Source organism: Aspergillus fumigatus, chromosome 2 (genome assembly GCF_000002655.1).
Source record: "Aspergillus fumigatus Af293 chromosome 2, whole genome shotgun sequence".
Lineage (NCBI taxonomy): Eukaryota > Fungi > Ascomycota > Eurotiomycetes > Eurotiales > Aspergillaceae > Aspergillus > Aspergillus fumigatus.
The window spans coordinates 896,181-920,190 of NC_007195.1; the positions used below are offsets into that span (position 1 = coordinate 896,181).

At 51.9% G+C, this 24,010-nt stretch overlaps 9 protein-coding genes across 9 annotated transcripts; 5 read left to right on the forward strand and 4 right to left on the reverse strand.

The window, feature by feature from the left end:
• Positions 1 to 16: 16 nt before the first annotated feature.
• Positions 17 to 1,612, forward strand: AFUA_2G03400 (proteasome regulatory particle lid subunit RPN11; the record flags this gene model as incomplete). Its single annotated transcript, XM_744382.2, has 4 exons — positions 17 to 401; positions 559 to 812; positions 876 to 1,411; positions 1,464 to 1,612. The coding sequence occupies exons 1-4, from the start codon at positions 333 to 335 to the stop codon at positions 1,610 to 1,612; spliced, it is 1,008 nt and encodes a 335-aa protein (XP_749475.1). The 5' UTR covers positions 17 to 332.
• A 353-nt stretch (positions 1,613 to 1,965) lies between these two features.
• AFUA_2G03410 (uncharacterized protein) lies at positions 1,966 to 2,805 on the reverse strand (the record flags this gene model as incomplete). The annotated part of the gene is made up of 1 exon (XM_744383.1): positions 1,966 to 2,805. The coding sequence occupies one exon, from the start codon at positions 2,803 to 2,805 to the stop codon at positions 1,966 to 1,968; it is 840 nt and encodes a 279-aa protein (XP_749476.1).
• Positions 2,806 to 3,286: 481 nt separating this feature from the next.
• On the forward strand, positions 3,287 to 5,494 carry AFUA_2G03420 (protein translocase subunit TIM50). Its single transcript, XM_744384.2, has 3 exons — positions 3,287 to 3,738; positions 3,797 to 4,501; positions 4,559 to 5,494. The coding sequence occupies exons 1-3, from the start codon at positions 3,475 to 3,477 to the stop codon at positions 5,141 to 5,143; spliced, it is 1,554 nt and encodes a 517-aa protein (XP_749477.2). The 5' UTR covers positions 3,287 to 3,474; the 3' UTR covers positions 5,144 to 5,494.
• Positions 5,495 to 8,687, reverse strand: AFUA_2G03430 (putative C6 transcription factor). Its single transcript, XM_744385.2, has 5 exons — positions 7,221 to 8,687; positions 6,724 to 7,161; positions 6,284 to 6,668; positions 6,084 to 6,219; positions 5,495 to 6,009 (listed from the first exon to the last, which is right to left on the reverse strand). The coding sequence occupies exons 1-5, from the start codon at positions 7,913 to 7,915 to the stop codon at positions 5,573 to 5,575; spliced, it is 2,091 nt and encodes a 696-aa protein (XP_749478.1). The 5' UTR covers positions 7,916 to 8,687; the 3' UTR covers positions 5,495 to 5,572.
• Positions 8,688 to 8,741: 54 nt separating this feature from the next.
• Positions 8,742 to 12,392, forward strand: AFUA_2G03440 (F-box domain protein; the record flags this gene model as incomplete). Its single annotated transcript, XM_744386.2, has 3 exons — positions 8,742 to 9,377; positions 9,479 to 12,235; positions 12,377 to 12,392. The coding sequence occupies exons 1-3, from the start codon at positions 9,226 to 9,228 to the stop codon at positions 12,390 to 12,392; spliced, it is 2,925 nt and encodes a 974-aa protein (XP_749479.1). The 5' UTR covers positions 8,742 to 9,225.
• A 215-nt stretch (positions 12,393 to 12,607) lies between these two features.
• AFUA_2G03450 (uncharacterized protein) lies at positions 12,608 to 14,966 on the reverse strand (the record flags this gene model as incomplete). Its single annotated transcript, XM_077804064.1, has 2 exons — positions 12,608 to 14,388; positions 14,471 to 14,966. 2 exons carry the CDS (start codon positions 14,964 to 14,966, stop codon positions 12,608 to 12,610), a joined length of 2,277 nt encoding a protein of 758 aa, XP_077660228.1.
• Positions 14,967 to 15,746: 780 nt separating this feature from the next.
• AFUA_2G03460 (putative C6 transcription factor (Leu3)) lies at positions 15,747 to 18,813 on the forward strand (the record flags this gene model as incomplete). The annotated part of the gene is given in 7 exon segments (XM_744388.1): positions 15,747 to 16,040; positions 16,052 to 16,133; positions 16,178 to 16,512; positions 16,593 to 17,041; positions 17,097 to 17,854; positions 17,907 to 18,440; positions 18,503 to 18,813. 7 exon segments carry the CDS (start codon positions 15,747 to 15,749, stop codon positions 18,811 to 18,813), a joined length of 2,763 nt encoding a protein of 920 aa, XP_749481.1.
• A 399-nt stretch (positions 18,814 to 19,212) lies between these two features.
• On the forward strand, positions 19,213 to 19,686 carry AFUA_2G03470 (uncharacterized protein; the record flags this gene model as incomplete). The annotated part of the gene is made up of 1 exon (XM_744389.1): positions 19,213 to 19,686. The coding sequence occupies one exon, from the start codon at positions 19,213 to 19,215 to the stop codon at positions 19,684 to 19,686; it is 474 nt and encodes a 157-aa protein (XP_749482.1).
• Positions 19,687 to 19,753: 67 nt separating this feature from the next.
• On the reverse strand, positions 19,754 to 23,519 carry AFUA_2G03480 (uncharacterized protein). Its single transcript, XM_744390.2, has one exon. The coding sequence runs from the start codon at positions 22,619 to 22,621 to the stop codon at positions 20,009 to 20,011; it is 2,613 nt and encodes an 870-aa protein (XP_749483.1). The 5' UTR covers positions 22,622 to 23,519; the 3' UTR covers positions 19,754 to 20,008.
• Between the last annotated feature and the right edge of the window lie 491 nt (positions 23,520 to 24,010).

Here is a 24,010-nt window from a genome sequence, read left to right on the forward strand (position 1 = left end):
CCGCAGAGGCCAGAGCGGGAGGCCGAGACAAGGCGGAAGAGCTGCTCCCACCGCCTCCATCAGGCTCACTGGATCTTGAGCTCTTGGTCACGCCCAGCTAAGGATATTGCTCAGTACTCTGGAACATCACCATAACCAACCGGCTCGTTTTATTTCTACAGCGATCTTTTACTCCATCTAATCTCACCCTCTTCAACCGGCTACCTAACATTCAAGTCCATTGACTTCTAGATCTGCCTGCGTGTCGCCGATCGACTGTCGCGCCGTCATTGCTTCCATAGAGGAAGCTGTTCTACATCCTCTCCCAGTTCTTTCAGAGCCTTTGAGTCACCATGGACAGACTCAATCGGATGCTTCAGGCCGCCCAGGGCATGGGTATGGGAAGCGCGGCTCCAGGTGGTGTAAGTCGGCCCTTAGCGTCATTCACGCTTTGTATCTTTGTTACTCGTGACCATCTATCCAAGGTCTTCTCCATAGGCTTCTGCAATAGTTGGATAAGGATTATTTGTGGCTTCAAGTTTCTGAGCACTATGGTTGCTGATACTATGCTTCTTATAGGACACCCCGAACCTGATCGATAACTCCGAGACCGTACACATTTCATCACTAGCTTTGCTGAAGATGTTAAGACATGGTCGGGCTGGTGTGCCTATGGAAGTCATGGGCCTGATGCTGGGAGAATTCGTCGATGAATACACAGTTCGTGTGGTTGATGTTTTTGCCATGCCCCAGAGCGGTACTGGTGTCAGTGTTGAGGCCGTGGACCCCGTTTTTCAGACCAAGATGATGGAGATGCTTCGGCAAACTGGACGGTAGGTCTCGGCAGGGCAAAGCAAGCTTGAAAGTTGCACCGCTGATAGATCTTCAAAACTCAGGCCGGAAACAGTCGTTGGATGGTATCACTCCCATCCTGGTTTTGGCTGCTGGCTTTCGTCCGTGGACATCAACACCCAGCAGTCATTCGAACAGCTCACTCCCCGAGCAGTCGCAGTTGTGGTTGATCCGATTCAATCCGTTAAGGGAAAGGTTGTCATCGACGCCTTCCGACTAATTCAGCCTCAGACCGTTGTCATGGGCCAGGAGCCCCGGCAGACGACATCTAATTTGGGTCACCTGAACAAGCCATCAATCCAGGCGCTCATCCACGGGTTGAACAGACATTACTACAGCATCGCTATCAACTATCGTAAGACGGGGCTGGAGGAGAACATGCTGATGAACTTGCATAAGCACGTGTGGACAGAGGCATTGCAGATGAACGACTTCCGTGAGGAAGGCCAGCACAATGTGGAGCGGATGAAGCAGCTAGTGAGCCTTGCTGAAGGTTACGAGAAGCGGGTCAAGGAGGAGACAGAGCTCACCAAGGAGCAACTCAAGACGCGATATGTTGGAAAGGTTGACCCGAAGAAGCGTAAGTCCTACACCTGTCTTTCCTTGATCTTGTTATTAACCATCTTTTACAGACATTGAAGATGTGAGCCAGCAACTGATCGAAGACAACATCGTTGCGGTATCACGGCAGATGATTGACAAGGAGGCTTCGGTGGCGCGTTTGTCCAACGGAAAGGGAGCTCAAGAGGGGACAGGCATGGATGTGGATGAGGAACTATAGGTACGAACGCTCCGGAGGAAGATGAGAAATGCCAACCGGCCTTTCCCCTTTGTTCTAGAGCTCTATGCCTGACTTCTAAGGACCAAAGAGATGAGATTACAAATAAATAAATGACGCCTGATATAGTGTGAATGGTTGAGACAATGCGCTAAAACAACAATGTGCAGAGCAACAATGTGTAGCTATACAACCCCAAACGCCATGCTAGTAAATCAGCCTATTAGGATTGCACAACGCCAAGTTGCTATCCTCAGACTACTGGAGATTATATAGCATCTCCATCAGACTTTATGTGAAAGGTACAGGGTCCACTGCGCCTCAAGAGAATCCTTAGCCAGACGTTGTGTCATTATTTATTGCATTGAATTCTGGCAGTCGGTGTCTTCAAATTCCACTTGATTTGGTTTTTGTTCACCCTCGCTATCCCAGTCTGTCCATCCTCGCTCGGGTCCCCAGAGAATCTTTTTCTGAGCTGCCCTCGCCTCATAAACCAGGCGCTTCATTAGGCTTCCGCTTTTGGAGACAGATGGGTAACCATCAAATTCCACTTGTACCACATGGGGCAATCTCTCCAGAACCTGCTTGAGGATCTTACCCGCAAAATCGGTGTAGAAGCCTGGAGATATGCGAAAACCTTCAAAAACAGGATGTGATGGATCGCATTCAAGGAACACCTTCAACGTGCGAACGCGCACCATCTTTTCCAGCCCCAACCGATTGTTCACCACCCACTCCCGGGGAGGCGAGGTCCAACTGGAGCCCAGAATCAGCTCGATTGTCCTCACGGACGCCTTGTGTCTTGCTGGCAAAGCTCTGACAGTTGGCGTGCGGGACCAATCCTGAATCGGGAACACGCGGAAAGTCAGCGCAGAATAGAAATAGTCCGTAGCCTCATCATGAATACGCCGGCACACAAGGAACAGAGCGACACGGACCTGAAAGGGAGCGATGGGAGGATTCCTTGCTGAGGCGCCTACACTTCCGTTGGCTCGCCGGGGTTTCAAACGATAAGGTGTGAATAAAACAAGGTCATATATGCGCAGACGAATCTCGGAAGGAAGATCAAGGAAGCGAAATAGCGTCGGAGGGAAAGACTCCTCCTCCAAGATATCCTCATCCTCTTGATTCTCACTTGTATCGGGTGACGGGCCCTCGATCTTTACCTTCCCAAAAGCATCTGAGAGGGAATCCATGTTGGCAGATAATAGAAGCCCGAGGCTAGGTACAAATACGTTGTGGATATTTAAGGGAAGGTGAATGGCCTTGAATCAAATTCTGTGTTCATGCCATTTTTGTACTTAACTGAGGATTAGTCACTTCTTGAGAAACAAGAGCTCCTGAAGGGAGTATACATCAGAGGCCAGTTATATCTTGCGAGGAGAAAATTTATTTGTGTCCCACGAACGGGGCTGCAGCTTCAATGGAAACCTTTGCTGCGGCTCTTGGGAGTGGGATAGAAGAGAATCTTCAGTCTTCCCAGCTAATACAACCCGGCATGCATGATATGAGAGCTTGTCGGGTCAAATTAATCTGGGTTGAATCAACTTTCAAAACTGAAGAAGAAAAGAAGAAGAGAAGTACGAAAATTGGCGGAAGATGGCGGATTTTAAGGCCGGTGGAAAGGGCTGCGTTGATGGATTCTGCCGCCCGCCGTATGCGAGCGCTTCCAACTTTTCTGAAGGTCCTCTGGAACAAGACAAACTTCCAATCATATGCCAATTATCAGGACAGACAACTTTTTCCATCTGATCAGCTGGTTGTCTGTCTTTATTAGTTCTATCTAGATTCTTCCCAAGCGGAGCATGAGTGCGCTGCCTTCTCTTATATCTTACTATTAGGTGCTCCGTCTTCTCATCGTCATTATGCTTAGCCGTGCTGTACTACCTTTAACGAGGTCCAGCGCCCTTACTTCCACTATCCGCGTATCAGCTGTCTCATTTCCGAAATCGCGATGGTACGCAAAGAGCAGTAAGCCCAAGGCTCCTTATAAGCTCCCAGAATCTGTCAAGCCTCCGCAGTCCGAACAGCCCTCGTCTACTCCCAAACCAGAATATTCGGCGGAACAAACAGAGTTCGATACGAAGGCGGATCCAGCGGGGAACGCTGCGCCGGAGGCTTCTGAAGCTGTAAGCGTTTGATTCTCTGTACTATTCAGACTCTCTCTAATTCTTAAATCCTCTGCAGACCGAGTCAAAGCCTCAACAACCACTTCCTGACCTCACTCAGGGTATCCCGTCCACTCTTGCCGCAGAATTAGAAGGTCGTACGAAGAAATCTGGACAGACTTCGTTGAATCTTACAGAGGACCCTTCGCGTTTCGAAGATTATACCGATGATGGCCGAGGCGATATCCCCAAGGATGGCTACGTCTCCTCGCTCGATCGCCGAAGGGCTCGTATGGCCAACTTGATGTACGCCTTTTTCCTCTTAGCTGGGGCTGGAGGAGTGGCTTACTTGGGACGTAACTGGGAGACCGAAGAAGAAGCGAAGGCCCACCCCGACATTCCATCCGGCTGGAGCTTCTCGTCGTGGTATAACCGCATGAAGGCCCGTTTGAGCGATATCACCAGCTACTACAAGGACCCCGCTTTCCCGAAGCTGCTCCCAGATGAGGATCCCAATCTCCGCCAACCTTATACGCTTGTTCTCAGTCTGGAGGATCTGCTTGTGCATAGTGAGTGGAGCCGTGAACACGGATGGCGCATTGCCAAGCGGCCAGGTGTCGACTACTTCCTTCGTTACCTGAACCAATACTACGAGCTTGTTCTCTTCACTAGTGTCCCCAGTATGATGGCGGATCAGGTTCTCCGGAAGCTCGACCCCTACCGTATCATCCGTTGGCCACTGTTCAGGGAAGCTACCAGGTACAAGGATGGTGAATACATCAAGGTAGGCCAGGATAGCTCAGACCCAGCCTTTAGACAGAACTCACTAAAATATCTGTAGGATCTGTCATACCTGAACCGCGATCTGTCCAAGGTGATCCTGATCGATACCAAGGAGGAGCATGCGCGTCTGCAGCCCGAAAATGCCATCATTCTGGACAAGTGGCTTGGTGACCCCAAGGACAAGAACCTCGTTGCACTGATTCCGTTCCTTGAATACATTGCCGGTATGGGTGTCGAAGATGTGCGCCCTGTGTTGAAATCATTCGAGGGTACTTCCATTCCTGTTGAATTCGCCAAGCGCGAGAGGATCATGCGTGAGAAGTTCGAAAAGGAATTGGAGGAAGAGCGAAAGAGACGGCCCAAGCGTGGAGTCGGCAGCCTGGCATCTGCTCTAGGCCTGAAGTCTACCCGCACGCTGGACGGCGAACAGAGCCCCTCTGAGGGCCTGGCTCAAGGCAAGATGCTCTGGGACCAGATTCGTGAACGGGGCCAGAAGAACTATGAGATGATTGAAAAGGAGATCCGTGAGAATGGAGAGAAGTGGCTCGCGGAAATGGCCGCTGAAGAGGAGAAGGCTCGTCAGGAACAGATGAAGATGATGAAGGGTTCCTTCACCAGCATGTTTGGTGCTGGTAAGCAGTAAGAGGATGTCTGCGGCTGTAATGCTTGACGACTTGTGGCAAACCCATTCCTTCTCTTCTTTCCTATAATGTATATCCGTGGTCCTCCTCGTCTGTGTGAGGGGTCCGTCTCTAGATGGTTCTTGGGCTCCTGAGCATCATGGGGGTATTTGTAAAATAGTGCATTGGTTGGTTTTGTTGTGTATAATTGGAAAATTATTTTAATTCCGAGGTATCTAATCTCACTCAACTCTGCAAAGGAGCAAATAGTAGGTACGTTTCTTCCAAGCTTTTGATCAGCAGGTATTGCTGCCTAACTAAACACAAGCCCAACAACCTCACATAGTCCTTCAATCGGGTATAATTCCAGAGGGAAAAAAAAAAAAAAAAGGGGGAGAGGGATCCACCCACACCTTTCAGTTCAGCCCAGTTACATTATGCAGGGGTATGTACTACGTGAGATTGACGTCCTGAAAGACAGATACATCCCAAATTCCCGTCATGTCAAAGGGGAAGCCATCCATGGTTCCAAATGTCCCCGAGATGGACATCATATCGTCCACGATATCGTTGTTGGTTTGCGTTTCAGGGAGCGAGACAGGGAGCGAGATGGCTGCTGGATTCACGATACGATTGTCGTATTGACCGGTCGACGGGTTGAGGGTCGGGTCTGCGGTGCCTCCGTTGGCGGCGAGGCGATTGAGGATGCGTTCGCAGTGATCGAGGCACATGTCGGCGACATCCCAGTCTTCTTCTTCTCTGACGCGGCGCAGGATGCTCCGGAATGTTTCGACGTTTGCGAGGCAGGAGCGGGCTACTTCGCTATCTGTTGTTTCTAGTGCGCAGCGGACGAGGAGCGTGGCAGTTGAAGTGAGGTGAAATGCGCTGTCTAACGGAGGGTCAGAAAAGAACGATAGATCAAGACTTTGGCGGGTTGGGAAAATCTAATCAAGGTGGACGTACATGGTAACCAGAATTCTTGAAAGTTTTGCTTGCGCAGAGACGAGATAAATTGCACAATCTCCTCTGCTGATTTTCGACACTCGGTCTGGAAGTACCGGCGGGCTTCCGGGTTGTCCGTCTCGGCATTATTCACTTCCTGCATGGGGCGTATTAGAGCACAACGCCTGGAGCCAGGACATATGCTGTTCACAACGACGTACCTTGAGCTCGACTCTGCTCACCAGCATCTTAACTGCCAGGAAGGACAACTGTAGGCTACTGATTCCTGACACTCGAGACTCTGAGCTATGGTGCACTGGTGTTCTAAGCCAGTCAGGAAGAGAGTCTTCCCACATGTCGAGGTCAGTCCGAATCTGTCGCAGCTTCTTGGTCGTCTCGCGTGGTAGGTTATGTTGCAGACCGTAAACAAGCGGCAGCAACTCTCCCAGAATCTCCGTCAAACGGCAAAGGCAGATGTGACAGTGGGCTGCCCTCACTCGTTCCGTGGTGCGGTGCGTTGGTGGCACCAGCACGTCAATGGTGGGAAGAGGAACGTCGTATTGATTCTTGGCGATTTGAGGAGGAACTCCATGTCCGAAGCTTCCCCTTGATGGACGTTAGTATCTACGTCAATCCAGAGGTTAGACGGGGAAGAGCTTACCAACGGTCATGGATGACAACGCCCCACCATAAACGAATACGATTGTCCTTCTCCTGGGGAGACAGCTTCCAGTTGCTAGGGTCTCGGTTGAGGCCCAAGCAATGAGCTAGTGCGACAAGTCGACCGCAACTGATAGCGTTACCCGTCATCGAGAAGATCGGACGTCCAGTCAAATCTACTAGAGCAGCACTGATCGTTGATAGGCCAGGTGCGGAGAATTCCTCGTGGAGGGCGGCTACCGTCATGTTCACGGCATACCGAACATCTGGTTTCGGATGGCATGCAAGCTTAGGCGTGTGCTTCCAGTAGACTAATGACATGGAGTACACTTGACAGAGAAGCGACGCCGGTGGTTCGCCTGGTGACTCCGATATATATGCTTCCCAGAAACTTTCTCCATCAAATATCGGGAAAGCTACGTTGAACCTATCCAGGAAACTGGCGATAATTGTTAGTCGATTAGAGACCATGACAGATGGCTTAGAGGAGGAACATACAGCCTGACGAGATCATGTTTGAAAGGTCCTAGAATCTGTTCAAGGATTTCCTTTTGGTTTTCACCTGGAGGAACACCGACCCGCATACCCTGTCTACGCCTGGAGACGGTGGTGTAGAGGATCGGTTTTCGCGGATCGCTCGAGTAGACGTTGTACGGATGACTCTTTGGCTCCACAGACTTGCTGGATCGCTCTTCCGGTGGCATGAATTTCTCGATCACCTGCGCATCGTCGGCCACCACGGGTCCGACAATGAAGACGGATTCATTGTGGGGGTCTTCTGTTCCATTGCGTCTGCGGTCGGTTCCGCGACTATCAGAATAGGCACGCGGCCGACTGAAGCTCTCACGCCTTCGAGATGGATTAGGAGAGGAGATAGTAGTATCGAGAGTACGCTTGCGTTTCTGTCCCGTACCCAAGCTCTCACTGACCTGATCGACAGACCATCGTTTAGAGTCAGAGCCATTGGAGACCGAAGCGTCCGGAAGGGGTTCCTCCTGATAATGACAGTCGGCACCTTGAACCCGGCAGAGCAGGCATGATTGGCCGGGAATGTCTACTGTGCATCGGGATTTGCGCTTTCTGCAGAGATCGCAAGCTCTGACTTTGTGCGATCTGTATGGTCTGGCCCCGGCGTTGAAACCGGGGGAGGAATGTTTCTGGGTTGAGCTATTCTGGGTCGTCGCAGGAGGCATGTTGAGGCACGAAAGGAATATCAGAGCAACGCAAGACAGGGACTATATGCCATCAATTGTAAAGCACCAATTGAGGGTCCCACAGTGTCCTCCACGGCTGGCGCTTGAAACGCCGACGGGGGGAAGGACGAGGATGGTACGGGTGCGAAAGCTTGATAATGGACACTCGCACGGAAGCAAATACCACAATACTTGACTACCTAGAAGTCGCGAATTGCAAGGTAGTAGTAAAGTAATAGCTCTCAAGAGCTCGAAAGGTCGTGATCCGATATCCTGTAGGTATAATAGTAATGATTTCCCAGGGAGTCACTGAGCCAATCACCGGTACAGCAACTAGCGCAAAGACGACTCTTCGGGCGACATCGAGGGTGAAGCCAGAACAAAGCCAAGAAATATGAACTTGACCAGTCTAACAATCTCAGAGCCGTCCGTAGTCCGTCATGACCTGAACTATGGGGTAGAAGAGGCGAAATTGGTATCGGAAACTGCCGAATCCTCACAGTTCGGGCCAAGTAGTACAGGCAGGAGGATATCCACCAGTGTATCAGCCGAGCTTGACGAATGAGACTGATATGCGGGGGAAGTGGCTGCAAAAACGCCGATTGATCGCTTGATCGCTTTATTGATTAAACGGCTCTGACTAGTTTTTCTGCTCTCTTTTTGGGTTTCAGTTTTCTCCTGTCATCCCCTGTCTTGCTTTTGCGCTCTTCCGTTTCTTCTTCTTGTCGGCACTCTTTTCTCCTCTTTTTCTTTTTTGTCTTTTCCCTCTTTCTTATCGGGATGCTGACTCAGCAGCGAGGCCAACCACGTGCCTCTGCTATTTTAGGCCAATTGTTTTGTTGTTTGTCTCAGAGACACTAAAATTGATACAGAGACAGAGACTAGACAGATACAGAGAGCATCGAGTCCGATCTTCTTCGTCTTCATCTTTCTACCATCTTCAAATGATACCTATTCACCCGGTGGAGTATAACATCGTCACATACGATGTCATATCCCCAGTCCTTCTGACTCTGCGCGTTTCTGAAACACCTCCCAGACGTGCCCTCGAGGCAGCTAAGTACTAGATCACCGTCGGCGTGCAAACACAGCCACAAGCACCGCTTGGTGCCCGCACTGGCGCCTTTATCCCTGCATCTTCCCCTAATACAACGTCAAATGTCGCTCTAGGATTTTCTGCTATACCACTAGTCTACTCGCTTCTTGGGGAAGGAAAGTTCCTCATAATTGTCTGGAGCTGAATTGAATTGATCTGGCTACAGAAATGGTCTTATTCTACCAGACGTAGATGTCTCCATGCAACGACTATCATGGACCAGGATGTTCGTATGCCGAGCGGTGAGCAGGTAGAGGGCTCCTGTCTCGTACAGGAAGAGTGTCAGTTGTGCATAGGATCCGAAAAGGAGGCTCGTGGGCAGACCTCAGTGCCGTTTGGTCTTTTACCTCGCAGTGTGATTGAGCAGTAAGTGACCTGAAATTCAGCACCCAATGCGTTCAAGATGTTGTCGTTTCTACGTGTCCTCCGTGACAGGATGAAAGAAATTGCGCTAATGGTCCACATAGGATTCTATACCTTGTTGATGCCAACACTTTTGCGAGTCTTGCCTTGCTCAATCGAAAATGGAGGCGCATCTCGGACTGTGCTGCACTGTACGCGCATCACTTGTCTCGATGTTCATCATTCTCCGCAACTGGGGAACCTATCTCCAGTGCAGCTAACCCGGAGAACTTGGCATATCTCAAACGCCGATTCTTATCAGAGATCAGGCGAAATGCGTTCGAGGTTTTTCTCAGACCTCGTCAAACTCTGATCAAACTCATCTCAACGTCCATGAGCTCTTCAACAGCTTTTCCGCAGGGCGAGGCTTTTCGTTTTGCTTTTTCGCCCAATGCTCAGATGATCCTCTGCATCAGTTCTTCAAGGATTGTTGTCCTCGACGTAACTTCTGATTCCGCTGCGGTAAAGCATGAGCTCAAAATATGGAGACGACCCCTCAATGCCACCATTCTCGATGATGGCTCCCTCCTTGCAGTTGTCTCTTCTGATCACCAAATCAATATTTACAGTCTAACTAATGAAGAAGCTTCATTGATCCAAGACCTTAAGTTGACAGAAGTTCCCAGAGCTTTGGCGCTTTCCCCCAGCGGAGGCGTCCTGGCAGTCGCCTACAGTGACAAAATCGAAATGTACGCTATCAGAGAGGGAGCTCTCACCACTGAACGCAGAGCCGTCCGCTGCGATGGGGTCGACGCAATCTCGTTCTCTTCTGACGGTGTCATGCTAATTGGCTCTTCTTCTCAGAGCGCCAGTAGCAGCCTGGTGACTATAACAGTACCCTTCTACACTGCACCAGACACTGAATCATCCCCGAGAGAGGTCCAAGTTCGGATGTGGACGACCCAGATCCTCTTCCCGGATCTGATATCTGGTTACAGCCACGCGTGCTTGCTGCCACTTCGTGCAGAGGGCGAGGGCAGCTGGATTCTGGGGTATGACCGCCGGATCAGAGCTTTCAGGGCGTTTGGGGTGACCAATGCAAACTCCGGAACAACGTATTTTGTGGGACCCATTTCGGCCAACACATTACAGGAGGCATTGCCGACAATGCTTCCCTCCGCTGACGGCCAAGGCGAGCTTGTTGCGTTGGGGTTCCAGGATTCCGGCCTTTGGGTGTACGGAGTACCAAGTCAACTTGATATTGCTCGTTCGGCTGGAGAAACGCAAGCCTCGCCTAGCCCCCCTCAACGCCATTCGATGAGAAATTTGGGCACTCTGCCGCATAATAATGCACTCCGGTTGGAGTGGACGATCGACAAGCCCAAAACAATAGTCAGCGGACACAAGATGAGCGACTTGCCGGGTATGACCGCAGCCCGCTGGGTCCGGTACGCACACTCTATGGTTGGACAACGTCGGTTGGTGGCAGTAGCTCCTGGTGGCGTCAGCCCGCCTACGATCGGCGATGAAGATGTCCCAGTTGACGGTGGAAGAGTCCTTCTCTTGGACTTTGAACGGTCTACAACCAACGGCCAAATCACCGAGGTTAGTATAGAGATCGGGGAAGCAGAACCAAAACTTCTGAGCGAGCCGAATTCGAGTTTAGACACCGAAGTGGAGTTGGAAAGGAGACGAACCCTCCTGCATCGCAGTGATGCCGTGTCTCAACAAATAAGAGCTGCTGCTCGAGAGACTCGCACATCTATAAATCGTGACAATCACCATATATTGTCCTTCAGTCCTCGGAGGCATAGTTCCTTCTTCTCCAGCTCCTCAAATGACAACGAAATGCCTTTAATACCCGATTCTCCCTACGACAACACGCAACCACGCTCTCAAGACACGTTGCGTCGTGCTGCTACGGCTGCATCATCGAGTCGTGGGCGCTACAACCCTTTGTACCGTGATCGATGGAGCCGAATACAGAATGAGAGGCAAATACCGCAGGTGCCCGAGGCGTTTCAAATCCCTCACGAAAGTGATGCCGACAACTGGGTTCCCCCACCCCCTCCTTATTCCAGTGAGCCTGACGCTCCACTTCCGGAGTATCTTAGGAGGACTCTTCTTCCCACGAGACCTGACTCGTCTTTGAGAGTTGGTGTCGCGCCTACTTCAATCCGGAGGTCGCAAACTACTCGCTGGGATAACGTGTCCCAGGAAGAAACTTCTGCAACTCCCCCTCAGAGGCTGAACACTGTCACTGGCTCCCTATGGGCCCGGAGAAGGAGGGATTCGGAAACCCGTCATCAACGTTTACGGCCAGACGACATTTTTCGAAGGAGAGACCGTTCTGCCAGCCGTTCGCGTCAAACTGAATCCCCAGTAGCACGTCCGCGTTCACCTACCAATGTCGAGGCGCCTTCAGCAGGAGTAGATGGTACTCACAGCCCAACCCATTCCCCCCTTCCCATAAGTCCTGCGCCGGCCCCCTTGCAAGCGCAACCTATGATCGACCAGCCCTTTTTACATCACGACTGGCAATTCGATGCATCTGCAGCTCTTATCATACCCCAGGGAATGAATTCTTATCCGTTTTCGGTCTCGTCTCCCAACCTGCAGGTTTCAGGTTCTGAATTCATTGATCCGGCAACCGTGCGAAATAGCAGCCGACCACATGGTGTCCATAGATCAGCAACTCGACGCTCACAATCTCACGACATCCGGTTGCCCTCAACAGGAATCCAACCCCTCAATCGCCGAGTATCCACAGATCCTACACTGTCGTCCACATCAGCGAATGAGCTGTGGCGAAGACGTATAGAGGAGTGGAACGAACAAACGATCTACGAAAGGAGCAAACGGCGATCTAGATGTGTCTTGATGTAGGCTAGTCATGGTTTCCGCTTTTCATCTTGCATATTCTGTCCACTTTGAAGCATTTATTGAAGTATTCATACCGCTGTTTGGGATTGTTTCCTGGATATATTCGACTTCTGATACATACATGCATCCTTCTGGGGCAGCGCTTCGGAATTCTGATTTCACGCTCGATATTTGGATACCCATGAGACCCGAGTCTCGACTTTCGTTACGAAATGCTATCCTGCACTTTGACAACTCTTTCGATTAATAAATTGGACTGCAGACAATTGGAGCAACACTACAGGCACTGAACGAGCATATTAGAAGCAATGAAGAAGCATTAACATCAGAAATCTCAAAATCAAAGACGCGCTTGGGAAATAAGCATAGTCTCAGTTCCCGCCTCCACCACATCCTCCCCCTCCCCCTCCCCCTCCGCACCCTGCACCTCCACCTCCATCATATCCTCCTCCTCCGCCTCCACCACCACCACATCCTGTACTGGATGACTCTCCCAGGCCACAGCAGCTTCCAGCCGCGACACCGCCCCCACATGTGCCTGTACAACAATTCCCATGGTCTCCTGCAATGGTGCTCATACAGGTCGGGTTTGATGCATAAGCGTCAGGGGTCACGCCCGGGTCACACATGTAAGGCCCGTAGTAGGGCACGACTACCGGGACGCCCCAGACCACGGGAACGGGGTACATATTGGCGTCTGCTGCAGATGACGAGGAACGTCTCTTGGGATCGTCAGCTTTGCCGAGTTTGCGATTTCTCTTCTCGGCACGTCGGCGCGCCTTCTCGTAATTGTGACGGAGTCTCAGGGCCTGCACCCTTCGAGGGTCGATGCCGCGCAGCTTGTCCTTGGTCTCGGCTCGGACGGCATTGTGGGCGGAGATGTGTGGGTTCCTTTCTGGGTCGGACGAGATGTCCTGTCTGTCGTGGAGATTGGCAGCGGTTTCGCGGGCCTTGGCCGTTGTGGAGGAAACGAAAGGGCCCCCCCGGAGGTCGGGAGCACGGATGGCCTCGCAGTACCAGCATGTGCATTCGCTGTAGATCTCGCCGCCGGTTAGCCTCCTGTACATCTTGCTGGTCCATTCGAAGCCATCGGACAGCCGATTCTCATCGACTTTGTCGTCGTGATCGATAAAGGTGGCTGTCCTGGTACTGGTATGCGACTTTGTTTGGTAGACGGAGTACTCAAAGTACCGCTGGGGGGCAAGCTGATGAGTGTGCCAGGCGAGGTCCACGTCGAGCGTGGGGACGGCCATGCGCAGCTGATTCGACGCCATGATGTAGAAGAACACATGATATTTGCGTATCAGGCGGTCCATAGTTGCCATCACGGTGGGCGAGTGCAGCCAGTCGATGTGATCCATCTTCTGGACGAATGTCCCCTGTCGGATAACGGCCCCAACCAGATCTAGAGCAAAGGGTCCGGTATTATTCCAGTAATGGGACATCATGCGACGAAAAACTACTCCATCTGCAAAAGAAAGTCTCCTGCCGTTTGCCTGATGCACGATTCGCCGATCCTTGAGCTTGATTTCGAGCTGGTCGCGCAGTTGGCTGACCGTCGTGCAGCGTGCTTGCCGTGCATCAGTGTAGTCAAGGAGGTCACTGCCCAATATCTCGACCAATCGGTTAGGGAACATCGAGTGTTGACGAGTTTGACTCCTGGTCGATTGCGGGATTCCACGCATATTGTACAGTGTCCCTGGCATCGGCATCTTCTCTTTCAGCCAATTCGCGACATCCCTTCTGAATTTTCGGACTCTCAGCAGCTCGTGGTCGACTGTCGAGCCGCACTTTGGGCATTTTACGTGGAAGTTCTTGTCTGCATAGCCGTTGAACTTGTCAAACGCCGTCTGAAGCGGAAGGGAGATTCTGCCTTGAGTCCAAGGCACCGATACTGTATTTTCACAAGCGGGACACTCGATTAACTTGTTCAGGGGATCGTCCAGATTTTCCCATGCAAAGCGCGTCATGCGGTTGAAATGGACCCTCGCGCGATCCCCCGCGTCATACTCCAGGGTTCGGTTATCGATACAGTCATTGATCGTTTCCCAGGGGAAACCGCTCGCCCAGCAGCACATCTTCCCAGACCGAATGCAGTCCTCGAGGAAGGCTCTGGGGTTCAGCATATGCGCATGCCATACCATGAGGACATCTGCTCCTGTTAGCACTACTCGACGCCACTACCCATCTGATGGAGAATAGGTATATGAGAAAACTGTGTACCGATCACTCACCTAAAGGGGGCAGCGAATCCTTGGACCAAGATATCAGCCGGATGTCTTGGGTAATGTGATCATAGCTCTCATCCATCAAGTCCGTAAGGCGAGCGCGTGGCCTGTCGTTGGGGACGCACTTCACCCACCACTTCGTGTAACGATCAACTGCTCTAGCCGTATAGACAGCCCATCTCTTTTCTCTCATGCGAGCCCGAACCTCGTTGATGTGGTCAGGGAACTCGGTCGGCGGCGGGTCATGGAGGCCGAAGAGGCCATCGTTCCCGGCCACACTATCACGCAGGTCCGCTAATGCCGCGATGAATTTGAGATGAGCGACACACTGGTCCCTGGTGACGGTTGTTGACGCAGGGGGACCGGCATTGTGCGACAGATCCAACGGTGGGATTGTTGATGGTTGCTCGTCAATCTGGTCATAGCCGGGTGGTTGCTCGGCAGACGGTCGATCAGAATCCTCTGCAGTCTTATCTTTGACGAGCTCTTGAGTAATAGTCATGTTGGCAGATACAGACGAATTAGAGTCATCAAGCTTGCTAAGGAAGAGATGTCCTTGCGGGAAGTGAAGTGAGCTCTTTAAATGTTCTACTTCAGCAGGTTTCGGGTGCACGCCAACAGCATGATCACTAAGGCTAAGCCATCAAGAACCTCAGTATAGAAACGATAAAGGTCATGCAATACCTGATCCGGTCATAGCACGTGCTGGCCTGCAGTCGGTCCATTCCAGGGTGCGAATCTCTCCGTACCAGACAGCTCCTGTTATCCTGACCAGCCTAGTGAAGTACCGAGTGAGAACTCCTGAGTACCAGGCAATGGCAGTGTAGGCCCGAAGGCTGTCCGGGGCAACAAGTTGGCGAGACACAGCCCCTCAGATCAGTTCAATCATATGTTGGGCCTTTATCAAGGGTCCAAACAAGGCATCATTATTGGATGGTCATCAATTAGCCTTCGGAGGCTTAGTTGGGCTTAGCCGTGCGCTGAATCGTAGTCACCGATGAGGAGTCTCTCACTGTGACCCGCGGTAGTTTTCTCGAAGCCGACACATTGAGGTCTCCACATACCAATTAATCTCATTAACTTAGGAAGAAACAGTTTACATACTCTGTAGATACGTGGCAGGTGCCGAGAGCTCTCACGGTAATTGGATAGGCTTGAAGGATGTTTGTTTCACTCCATCTTCATGTTAGATGCCTTAGCTCCTTCAGGCAGCCATCAACTCCCAGTTGAGTCTCTGCATACACGGACACCCTTCACACAGTGGCTATGGTAGGCTTCAAAAATGAATCATACCAACAACCACAGAAGACACCAAAGACGCATAGCTCAATACAACCAATTCAAGGTTAGGAGAGCGTCCTCGACCCATATCCAGTTGTTCGACGGAGTACACAAGTGGTGGGAGGCCTTAAGTCACGTGGATCCAGCACGTGAGCGGGTGCGAGATCGGACAGTCGCTCGCCTCTCCCCCGCTTGTTACTCATCCATTGCTGAGGGGTCCATCGAGTCGCACGAAGAGTCAACTGGCTGGGTACTTGGGTTTTCTGATCGAAATTATCTTCTTCAGAAAGCACTTGTTTATATCAGATTTTTTCTTGCATTTCTTCCTGGCGCTGGATCCCTCGTTTTGGTCAAAAAGACCGTCGTGTGACAGCCGGTCTGGGGAAAAGTAATTTTTCTACGCCCAAGCTTTATCGGCTGCCGCGTGTCCAGTAATCGTCAACGTTCCCAGCCTGGCGTCAATCGGAGGATCATCGAGCGGAATCGGAGGCGGGGGTGCGCAAGGGGACATTCTGGAGCCAACAAGTGCACGGAATACTAATAATGCTTCTGCTGCTGCCGGCCCCGTAATGGGAGGTACCGGCCAGTCGTCTACTTCTCCTGCTGTTGGTCCCGATGGTTTGGGACAAGTCAAAAAGCGCACTGTCGCCATGGCGGGGCTGGAAAGCTCCCCTGGCAGTGTCGATGATGTCGAGGACAATGATCAGCGGGAGGAGAAGAAGAGGCAGCCTGTGAAGCGAGCGTGCAACGAATGTCGACAACAAAAGGTAAGATTGTCGCGTGCCGTCGCTGGCGCTATCCAATCCTCAAGGAGTCCATGCTGACCGGGGGGGGGGTTATTCGATAGCTCCGATGTGATGTGATTCAAGACCCATGGACAGATTGTTCACGATGCCGTCGCTTGAAGCTCGAGTGCAAGATCGAGTCCAACTTCAAACGCGTTGGAAAGAGGAGTCGGAATGCTGAGATGGAACGGGAGATTATCGAGTTACGAAAGCAGATTGCCAGCGTGCAAGCCAACCCTGCTGCCATGACCCCTCAGCAACATGCGCCTTCTCTTCACTCCGCACATGTCACTCCAAAACAAGAGTCGAGCCATGTCAGCCCTGCGGGTGTATATCACACACCGTCCGCCATCTCATCCGATCAGTACATGGGCTCTCACGAGGCTGTTGCATCTCTACTTGACTTGCGCTCCGGCTTTGAAGGCTCAAACTACATGAGAAATGGGAATCTGTTCAAGCGGATTGAAGACGTGGTGGTTGCGCCGGAGAAAGTGACCGAGCTATTTGACCTGTAAGTCCCGCTCACCCCAACAGTGAGGTTTTTTGCATCGGTCTTACCAAAACAGGTTTTTCATGTTTTATCATCCCTTTCTTCCATTCCTTGACCGACAACGTGCGCCAGATGATTACTACAGCGTATCACCATTACTGTTCTGGACTATCATCAGCGTTGGAGCTCGGCGCTATCAGACAGATACCCATCTGCTCAACTCGCTGGCTGGCCCTGTCACACGACTGGTATGGAGTACGTTGGCGGATATTCCCCAGAGTTACCATGTTGTAAAGGCGCTCTGTCTGCTCTGTTCATGGCCATTCCCTACCAGCAGTACCTCGACGGATCCTACATTCATGTTATGCGGTATGATGATGCAAGTTGCCATGCAGCTGGGCTTGCACCGACCGTCTCATACCCAGGACTTTAGCAAGTTCCGAGTAGAACTTATCGAGGAGGAGCTCAGAGACAAGGTGAGGACGTGGGCCATCTGTAATGTTGTCGCACAGCGGTATGTTCGTATCCTTCTACTTTCATGGACCTCGGCGCTCACGGACTCTAGTGTTGCAACGGGATATGGCCAGCCACCATCTACTCTGTACGACTGGACGCTATCAGCGAGCGGGTCGGTGGATCCGAATTTCAAGTTGCCCGAGGATATTAGACGCAGACTCGATGTTGAAATCTTCTGCGACAAGGTCACGAAGACGCTCTACACTAATCGGCGGGACCCTGTTGGCCTGTGCAGTGACCAAGAGAGATCTACGCTGATTTCTTTTCTGTCGCGGGATTTTGATGACCTCGAGGACCAAGTCAAGTCAAGGACTGACGGTAAGCACTCCCAGCTGGTGCCGACATGTGACACGCCACTAATGTGGATCAGCTATAACCGACCTCTTTCTGCGTGCTGCCAATCTCCATCTGCACCTGTCGGCATTCTTTGACGATCCTCGAGCCAAAGACTATCGAGAACGTCTTCTGTCTCTCTACGTTGCAACCACGTCATTCCTCGAGGCAGCTATGTCTCTGGAGACGGATGTTGGCCCAGTCCTATCCTATACTCCCTACTACGTGTATCAGATGATGGTTGCTGGAGCCTGCACACTCCTCAAGCTCTGCAAGAGTTTCTTTTCGGCGCATATAGATATGGACTACACCAAGACCCTTTTCAACCGAACCATCTGGGCGATTCGGGGTGTATCGGTGTCCAGCAACGACCTCCCCGAACGGTTGGCGGAAGTCTTGGCCCAAATGTGGCGAATGGGCAGTACCCCGCAACAGAAAGCATCCGCTACTAGCGCCGAGGTGGATGATACCTTGATGCTCAAGGTCCGTTGCCGCATGAGCATGTCGCTCTTGTTTGACTCTGTCTGGCGATGGCGAGAAGACGCACAGACCAAAGGCCGCAATATCGAAGGTATGCTTGACCATCTTTGCAGTAGTATGGACCCCCGCCCTAATACTTCCCTTTTTCTCCAGCTTACCTCAAGAACCCGACAAATCCCGACTCGAACTCGGAATCTTCAGCGTCGTCAACCGCAGGGCCCGCAGGGCGCACCTCGTCCTCCACACCCGGCCTCCCGGCTGACCCAAGTCTCGCGTCCGCTACCATGATCCCACAGGGCAGTCTGGGAGTCGCCCCCGCCAGCGGAGTGACCAATCTCCCCAGTGGATTCCTCGAGCCCAACTACGAGGTCTTTGATCCTTTGAACTGGCTCCTGGACGGCCTCGTCGATCTCCCGTACTCCTACTCCGCAATGTCAGGGATGGAGCCACAAACTATCGCCTGAAGTACCTGGCCGCGGCGTAATCATCAGTTATCTCACGCGAACATGTCGAGTTGTATCATACATATACCACGTTGACGCAGCCCCATTCTGGTCCGGAGCAAAGGAGTTGGGTTCTCTCATGGCTTTTATGTCTTTTTATGTTTAGCTATGGTACGCCATGTCATACTTTTTCATGTCCGATTCACCGCGATTAATGACTGCCACGGATATGAGTGGGTTGCTTGCTTATCATGATCAGTATCCTATCCAGCGATCATAAGATAGTTAATAGACACATGACTGATTATGTCATCTGATCTACATTCACCTTCCGTTTGATCACCTCGTAGCCCAAAGCATCAATCCACCCATCGATACAGATCGACCGAATACAATTTATAGAGGTACAGAGGTGATACAATGTCAGCCGAGAGCAGAAAAACAACAACAAGGATAGGCACAGGGACAACGACAGCCTCCTACCAAACCCACCGCCCCGCTTCTTCCCTCCTCATCGCCTCCAAACGACTCCTTGTGAAGCCCAGCCCCGTGCCCCAAACTATAACCCCCAACGTCCATCCCGCCAGCATCACCATCAAGCCTTCGTTATCTTCGATAGCTACACCTACGCGACCTACAGACCGATCAAAAGCGCATACTGTCGAGATGGATTTGTCGCAGCCGCCGCAGCCGTTCCTTGATCCCGGCGTATGGGAGCGGATGAAGGCCGCAGGGAGGGACGCGTCGAGGGGTCCAAGTGCCGAGCGGGAGGAAGGGGAGGAAGAGAGGAGGCGGCGGAGGGAGCGCGAGGCGGAGTTTGGGCAGATGGCGGTGCGAGGGAGAATGGGGGGATTAGGGAGGCAGGAGATGATCCACCGTCGCAGGTTGCATTGATTTTATCATCGTATCGTACTAGTACATCCAGTACACATATGGCTATATCAATGGACTCAAAGAAACAAAAAAAAAAAAAAAAAAAAAAGAGCAAATGCACGTGAACCTTAGACAAATCTCATCCGGTTCGTTGTCGTCATATCCTCGTCGTCATATCGTAAGTCGTAAATGTCATGCAAAGTGGTCAAAACACTGCGGCGGCATAAAAGGCATGGAACAAGTATGCAAACAAGCAAATCATAGACATCATTCATATCATGAGAGTGCATCCCATCGAAATCTATCAGAGAAAATGAACTCATGGCAATTCATAACATGGCGTTCAGGGTCGGTTAAGAAGGTCGCGAGCCTGCATGCTAGAGCCCACCAACACCGCTTCGCCAATCTTCTGCTTCAGCTTTTCCCTTCGTGCCTCGCGCTTTGCTTCTTCCCACTGCTGAAGCGAACGCCTCAGGCGTCTGCGGAAATTGCGCACGGGGCCCAGCTGAAGGCGCAGCCTCCACCACGACAAGGAGAGCATGCGACGCCGATGGAGAGAGGTCTGAGAGCGAAGCGCTTCAGGGCTAAGCATGGTGGAACCTATCAGAGCACTGCTCCTTTTGGGGTGGCGACGGGGATTCGTGCCCTGGAACGGGCTGCGACGAGCGAGGGAAGGCCCGTCGAACACAACCCGTGGCTGAGGCATTCCCAACGAGTTACTTATGATATGATCGGACTCCGTACGGGCGGCTTGTTGTGGAGGTTCTTCCGACTCTGGCGAGTCGTCCCAGAACCGACGTGGGCGCCAGAATGGATGAAGCCGGCTGTCGATATCTCTGCCTGCTTTGCGATTTTTTGCTGAGGCTACGGAGAGCGACCGGACGAAGCGATCAAAGGAATCTGATCGAGGGCGAACCACCCTGCGTCGGAGTGAGCCAAACCGCCGTAGATTGATACCATTCGACTCGTCCCTCTCATCTGACACCCTCAGCTGCCGGTCAGCCTCATCTTCGGGAGTCGGCGGGATAACGTTAGGGACTGGCGGATTCGGTGGCGGGCGAGGGTTCCTCAAAGGTGAATGGACATGACTTGAATCTTGAGGCAGAAGGTTCTCAGGCGTTCGTGAATCCCTCTGTCGTTGACAATCATCCGGCTGAGACGCTGGGTGATCGAGTGCAGCTCGCACAGGCTGATCAACAAGTAGGAGAGATTCATTATTATGAGGGAAGAAAGCAACTGTCTTCGCCTCCTTGATTTCAATCAACCCTGGCGACGATGATGCGACTGAGGCTGGCGTGAAGAGAATGGAAGGTGGGCGTAGGTGCGTCATGTCTTCGATGCCGATCCAGATGGATTGTGTCTTCGGAGCATCAGTGGCGTCCCAGCGGCCGGCATTCGAGGTCTGATTGTCGAGCCTTGGTTCGAGCTGTTCAATAGGGATCTTATCCATTTCACGATCCATGAGAAGGTCCTGGTTTGGAAGGCGCTCGGAGGCGAAGGACGGGCGCCGTGAGCTGTCCCTACTTGTGGGCGCTGACAATGAGGAGCTGCGAGGAGGAATCACCGGCCGACCAAGGCTGCGACCTCGGGGACGTGACGCTGGAGTAGCAGTAGCGATCGAGTCGGAAAATGTCCGCTTCCTCTGACGGGTAAGGTCGAGAGATGGCGGTCTATCCTTCCGCGCAGACTCAGGTCGCTGACTGGATCGGCGCCGGGAACCAGCCTTGGATGGATTCCGACTGTCAGAGTGAGAAGAACGAAGAGAAGAACGTCGCTCGGGAATCACGACTACAGGGACAACCTCGATATTTCGAGGAGGGCCATCCGCTGTGGCACTGGCTGGAACAGAGGTTTCAGACGCAATGCTCTTGCGAACTTGTTCGGTGATCCGAGCATCTTTATGGACTAGGCGGTGCTGGGAGTCTGGATTGGAAACAAGCGATGTACGTGCCGATTTGGTTACGGGCGAGCTGGTGGAGCGTAGAGACTGCCTCTTTCCGGTATGCCGCAGTTTTCGGTTGGCCGGTCGCGGAGCGTCAATGATCATAGCTTCGATTGTCGACGACGTCGACACACCGGAATATCGTCGGAACTCCTCTTCAGCGGGGGGCCACCCTATCTCCTCACGAAATTGTTCAAGGGAAGGGCTTGCCATGCGGATTTGGGCATCTTTGACCCGGTCACGTAGCTTCCGTCCACGTAGTGGAGGGAGATCCTCATCGTTCCCATCCACGGCAGATCGGGAGGGGGATTTCTCTGTTCGGATTCTTGGACGACGATCACCGGATGGCGCTCGTTCCTTGTCGCAACCATCGTACGATTCGACATTGGTGGGCCTCAGCGTCTCGTCGGACTGGGCTGGAGTAGACCTGTCATCTCCGAAACTGGCATCACTGGAACCAGGTGGACTTTCGTTCTGAGATGATTTCTGCTTATAGGGTCTGCGCTGTTTCTGATGGTGCAATGACTGGGTCGAACGACGTGGGGTCACTGTTTCGCCATCCGAAATCATCTCGCGGGCGGTCTGGAAAGACTCGGCTCTAGAGGAGGCGGACGTGTGCCCAAACTGACTGAGACTTGGTCGATATGTCGATGAAGTTATGCGAGGCGGCGTTGTCTCCGGGGTGGGGGGACGGGAGGGTTTGGTCGGCGTCATCGCACCATGGATATAGTTGGCAGAATGCGAAGAGGTGGTCGTTTGCATGCCTGACGCGTCATTTGACGATGCTTCCTCGTGGCCTGCGCTGGGTGGAGTCAAAGGAAGAGCCGGAGCCGTAGCGATGGGGATTGCTCCGGAAATATGGCCGCCATTGTTTGAAGAGGCTGAGTGCGCAAGATCAGGATCCCAGGGCACTTCTGCTCCCCGAGGCAGGGGCTTGCCAGATCTGAAGAGCGGCCGTTCGAGAACCGACTTGGGGGAATTCACAGAGGCACCAGTGGTTTCAACGCCAGGCATTTTGAAAACCTCGAGTTCACCGCAAATTGCCACGACCAGCGGAAGCGTTATTGTCACCGTGGGCCGACAGCTTCACGGTGAGCGGTGATTACAAAGGACATGTCACTGGATGATTCAGATGTAGGTGGCAGGTAAAGTGATAAACGGAGGCCACATAGCGAAAAGAGGCAAAAGAGGCGCGAGAGAAGGGACAAGTATCAGTGGAACCGCTCTAGGCCTGCCAGGTGTGAAGGAGATTACGGGCTATGATCAGTTTGTCCTTATTTGCTTTTCCTCTTTTCTTTTTGGATTTTTTCGTCGTCAAGCGAACAAAGCAATATGTACTCCGTACGGAGTATGCTCAGAGGAAAGCGACGAGAAGAATGGCCGGACGCGCCACGAAAGGAAGAGGCTGCAAGGGGGCGGACACGCAGGCGTAACTGTCCAAGCAATATTGGCCAGCGGAGCGGGTGTAGCCAACAACAGCAACACACCAAGCAAACAAGGTCAGAAATCAGGGGCCAGCGAATAACGAGATGGGGATAAAAATAAGATGCGATGACGGTGCATTTACTTTGACGCGGCTAGGAATCAGTAAGTGTCAGGCAAGGGCAACAGACATGAGGGGAGACGTGGAAGATGCCGAGTGATGCAGATACAAGGCAACTGAACAGAACAGGCTCCAGGATAAGGTAGATAGATCGACTCATTCCACGTTGCGGAGCTGGAATGTGGGTTTGACCATGAATGTGGCCAAGTCAGCTGCAACTTATAATGTACTTCCTGAGATATGCAATTTTGGAGGTTTGAGGCGCGAGTGTGAAGATTTGGGTTTCTGTCGGAACCTACAGAATTCCAGGTAGATACAGAAAGGAGACGGGAACAAAAAAAAGAGGGGATTCCCACTTTACGAGTACTTTTACTACCTTAGTCCCTACGAGACGTATTGAACCAATGGTCTTCCTTTCAGTGCCGGCATTAATATGCACCGTCTGGACTTTTCGTCTTTCATGAGGTCTGTTCTTTGTTCATTATTTTTTGATTCAATACCAATAACAATGATAATACTTAAGAGTGCTTCGATAAAAGTGATAGATAATAGTCGGAGAGGCACCATCTACGCCACATCCCACAATTTGTGATGCCTGAGACCTATCGTGTGTCACAATGCAGGGAGGGTATCAATAATATATCAATCACCTGCAAACTTCATATGCTTAGAACATCAAAAGATAGGATGTTTCTCATCTTGATGAGCAGAAATATCAGCAGTGTAGATACAGGGTGTTTTCTTTCATCGTGACGGGATTTGTGTAGATTTATCCTCTTTCTGCTACTACCAGACTAATACTTGTTTCCAGCCTTGCAGAGTTGCAGTCCGAAACAAGGACCAAACAGGCCAAACAAGCA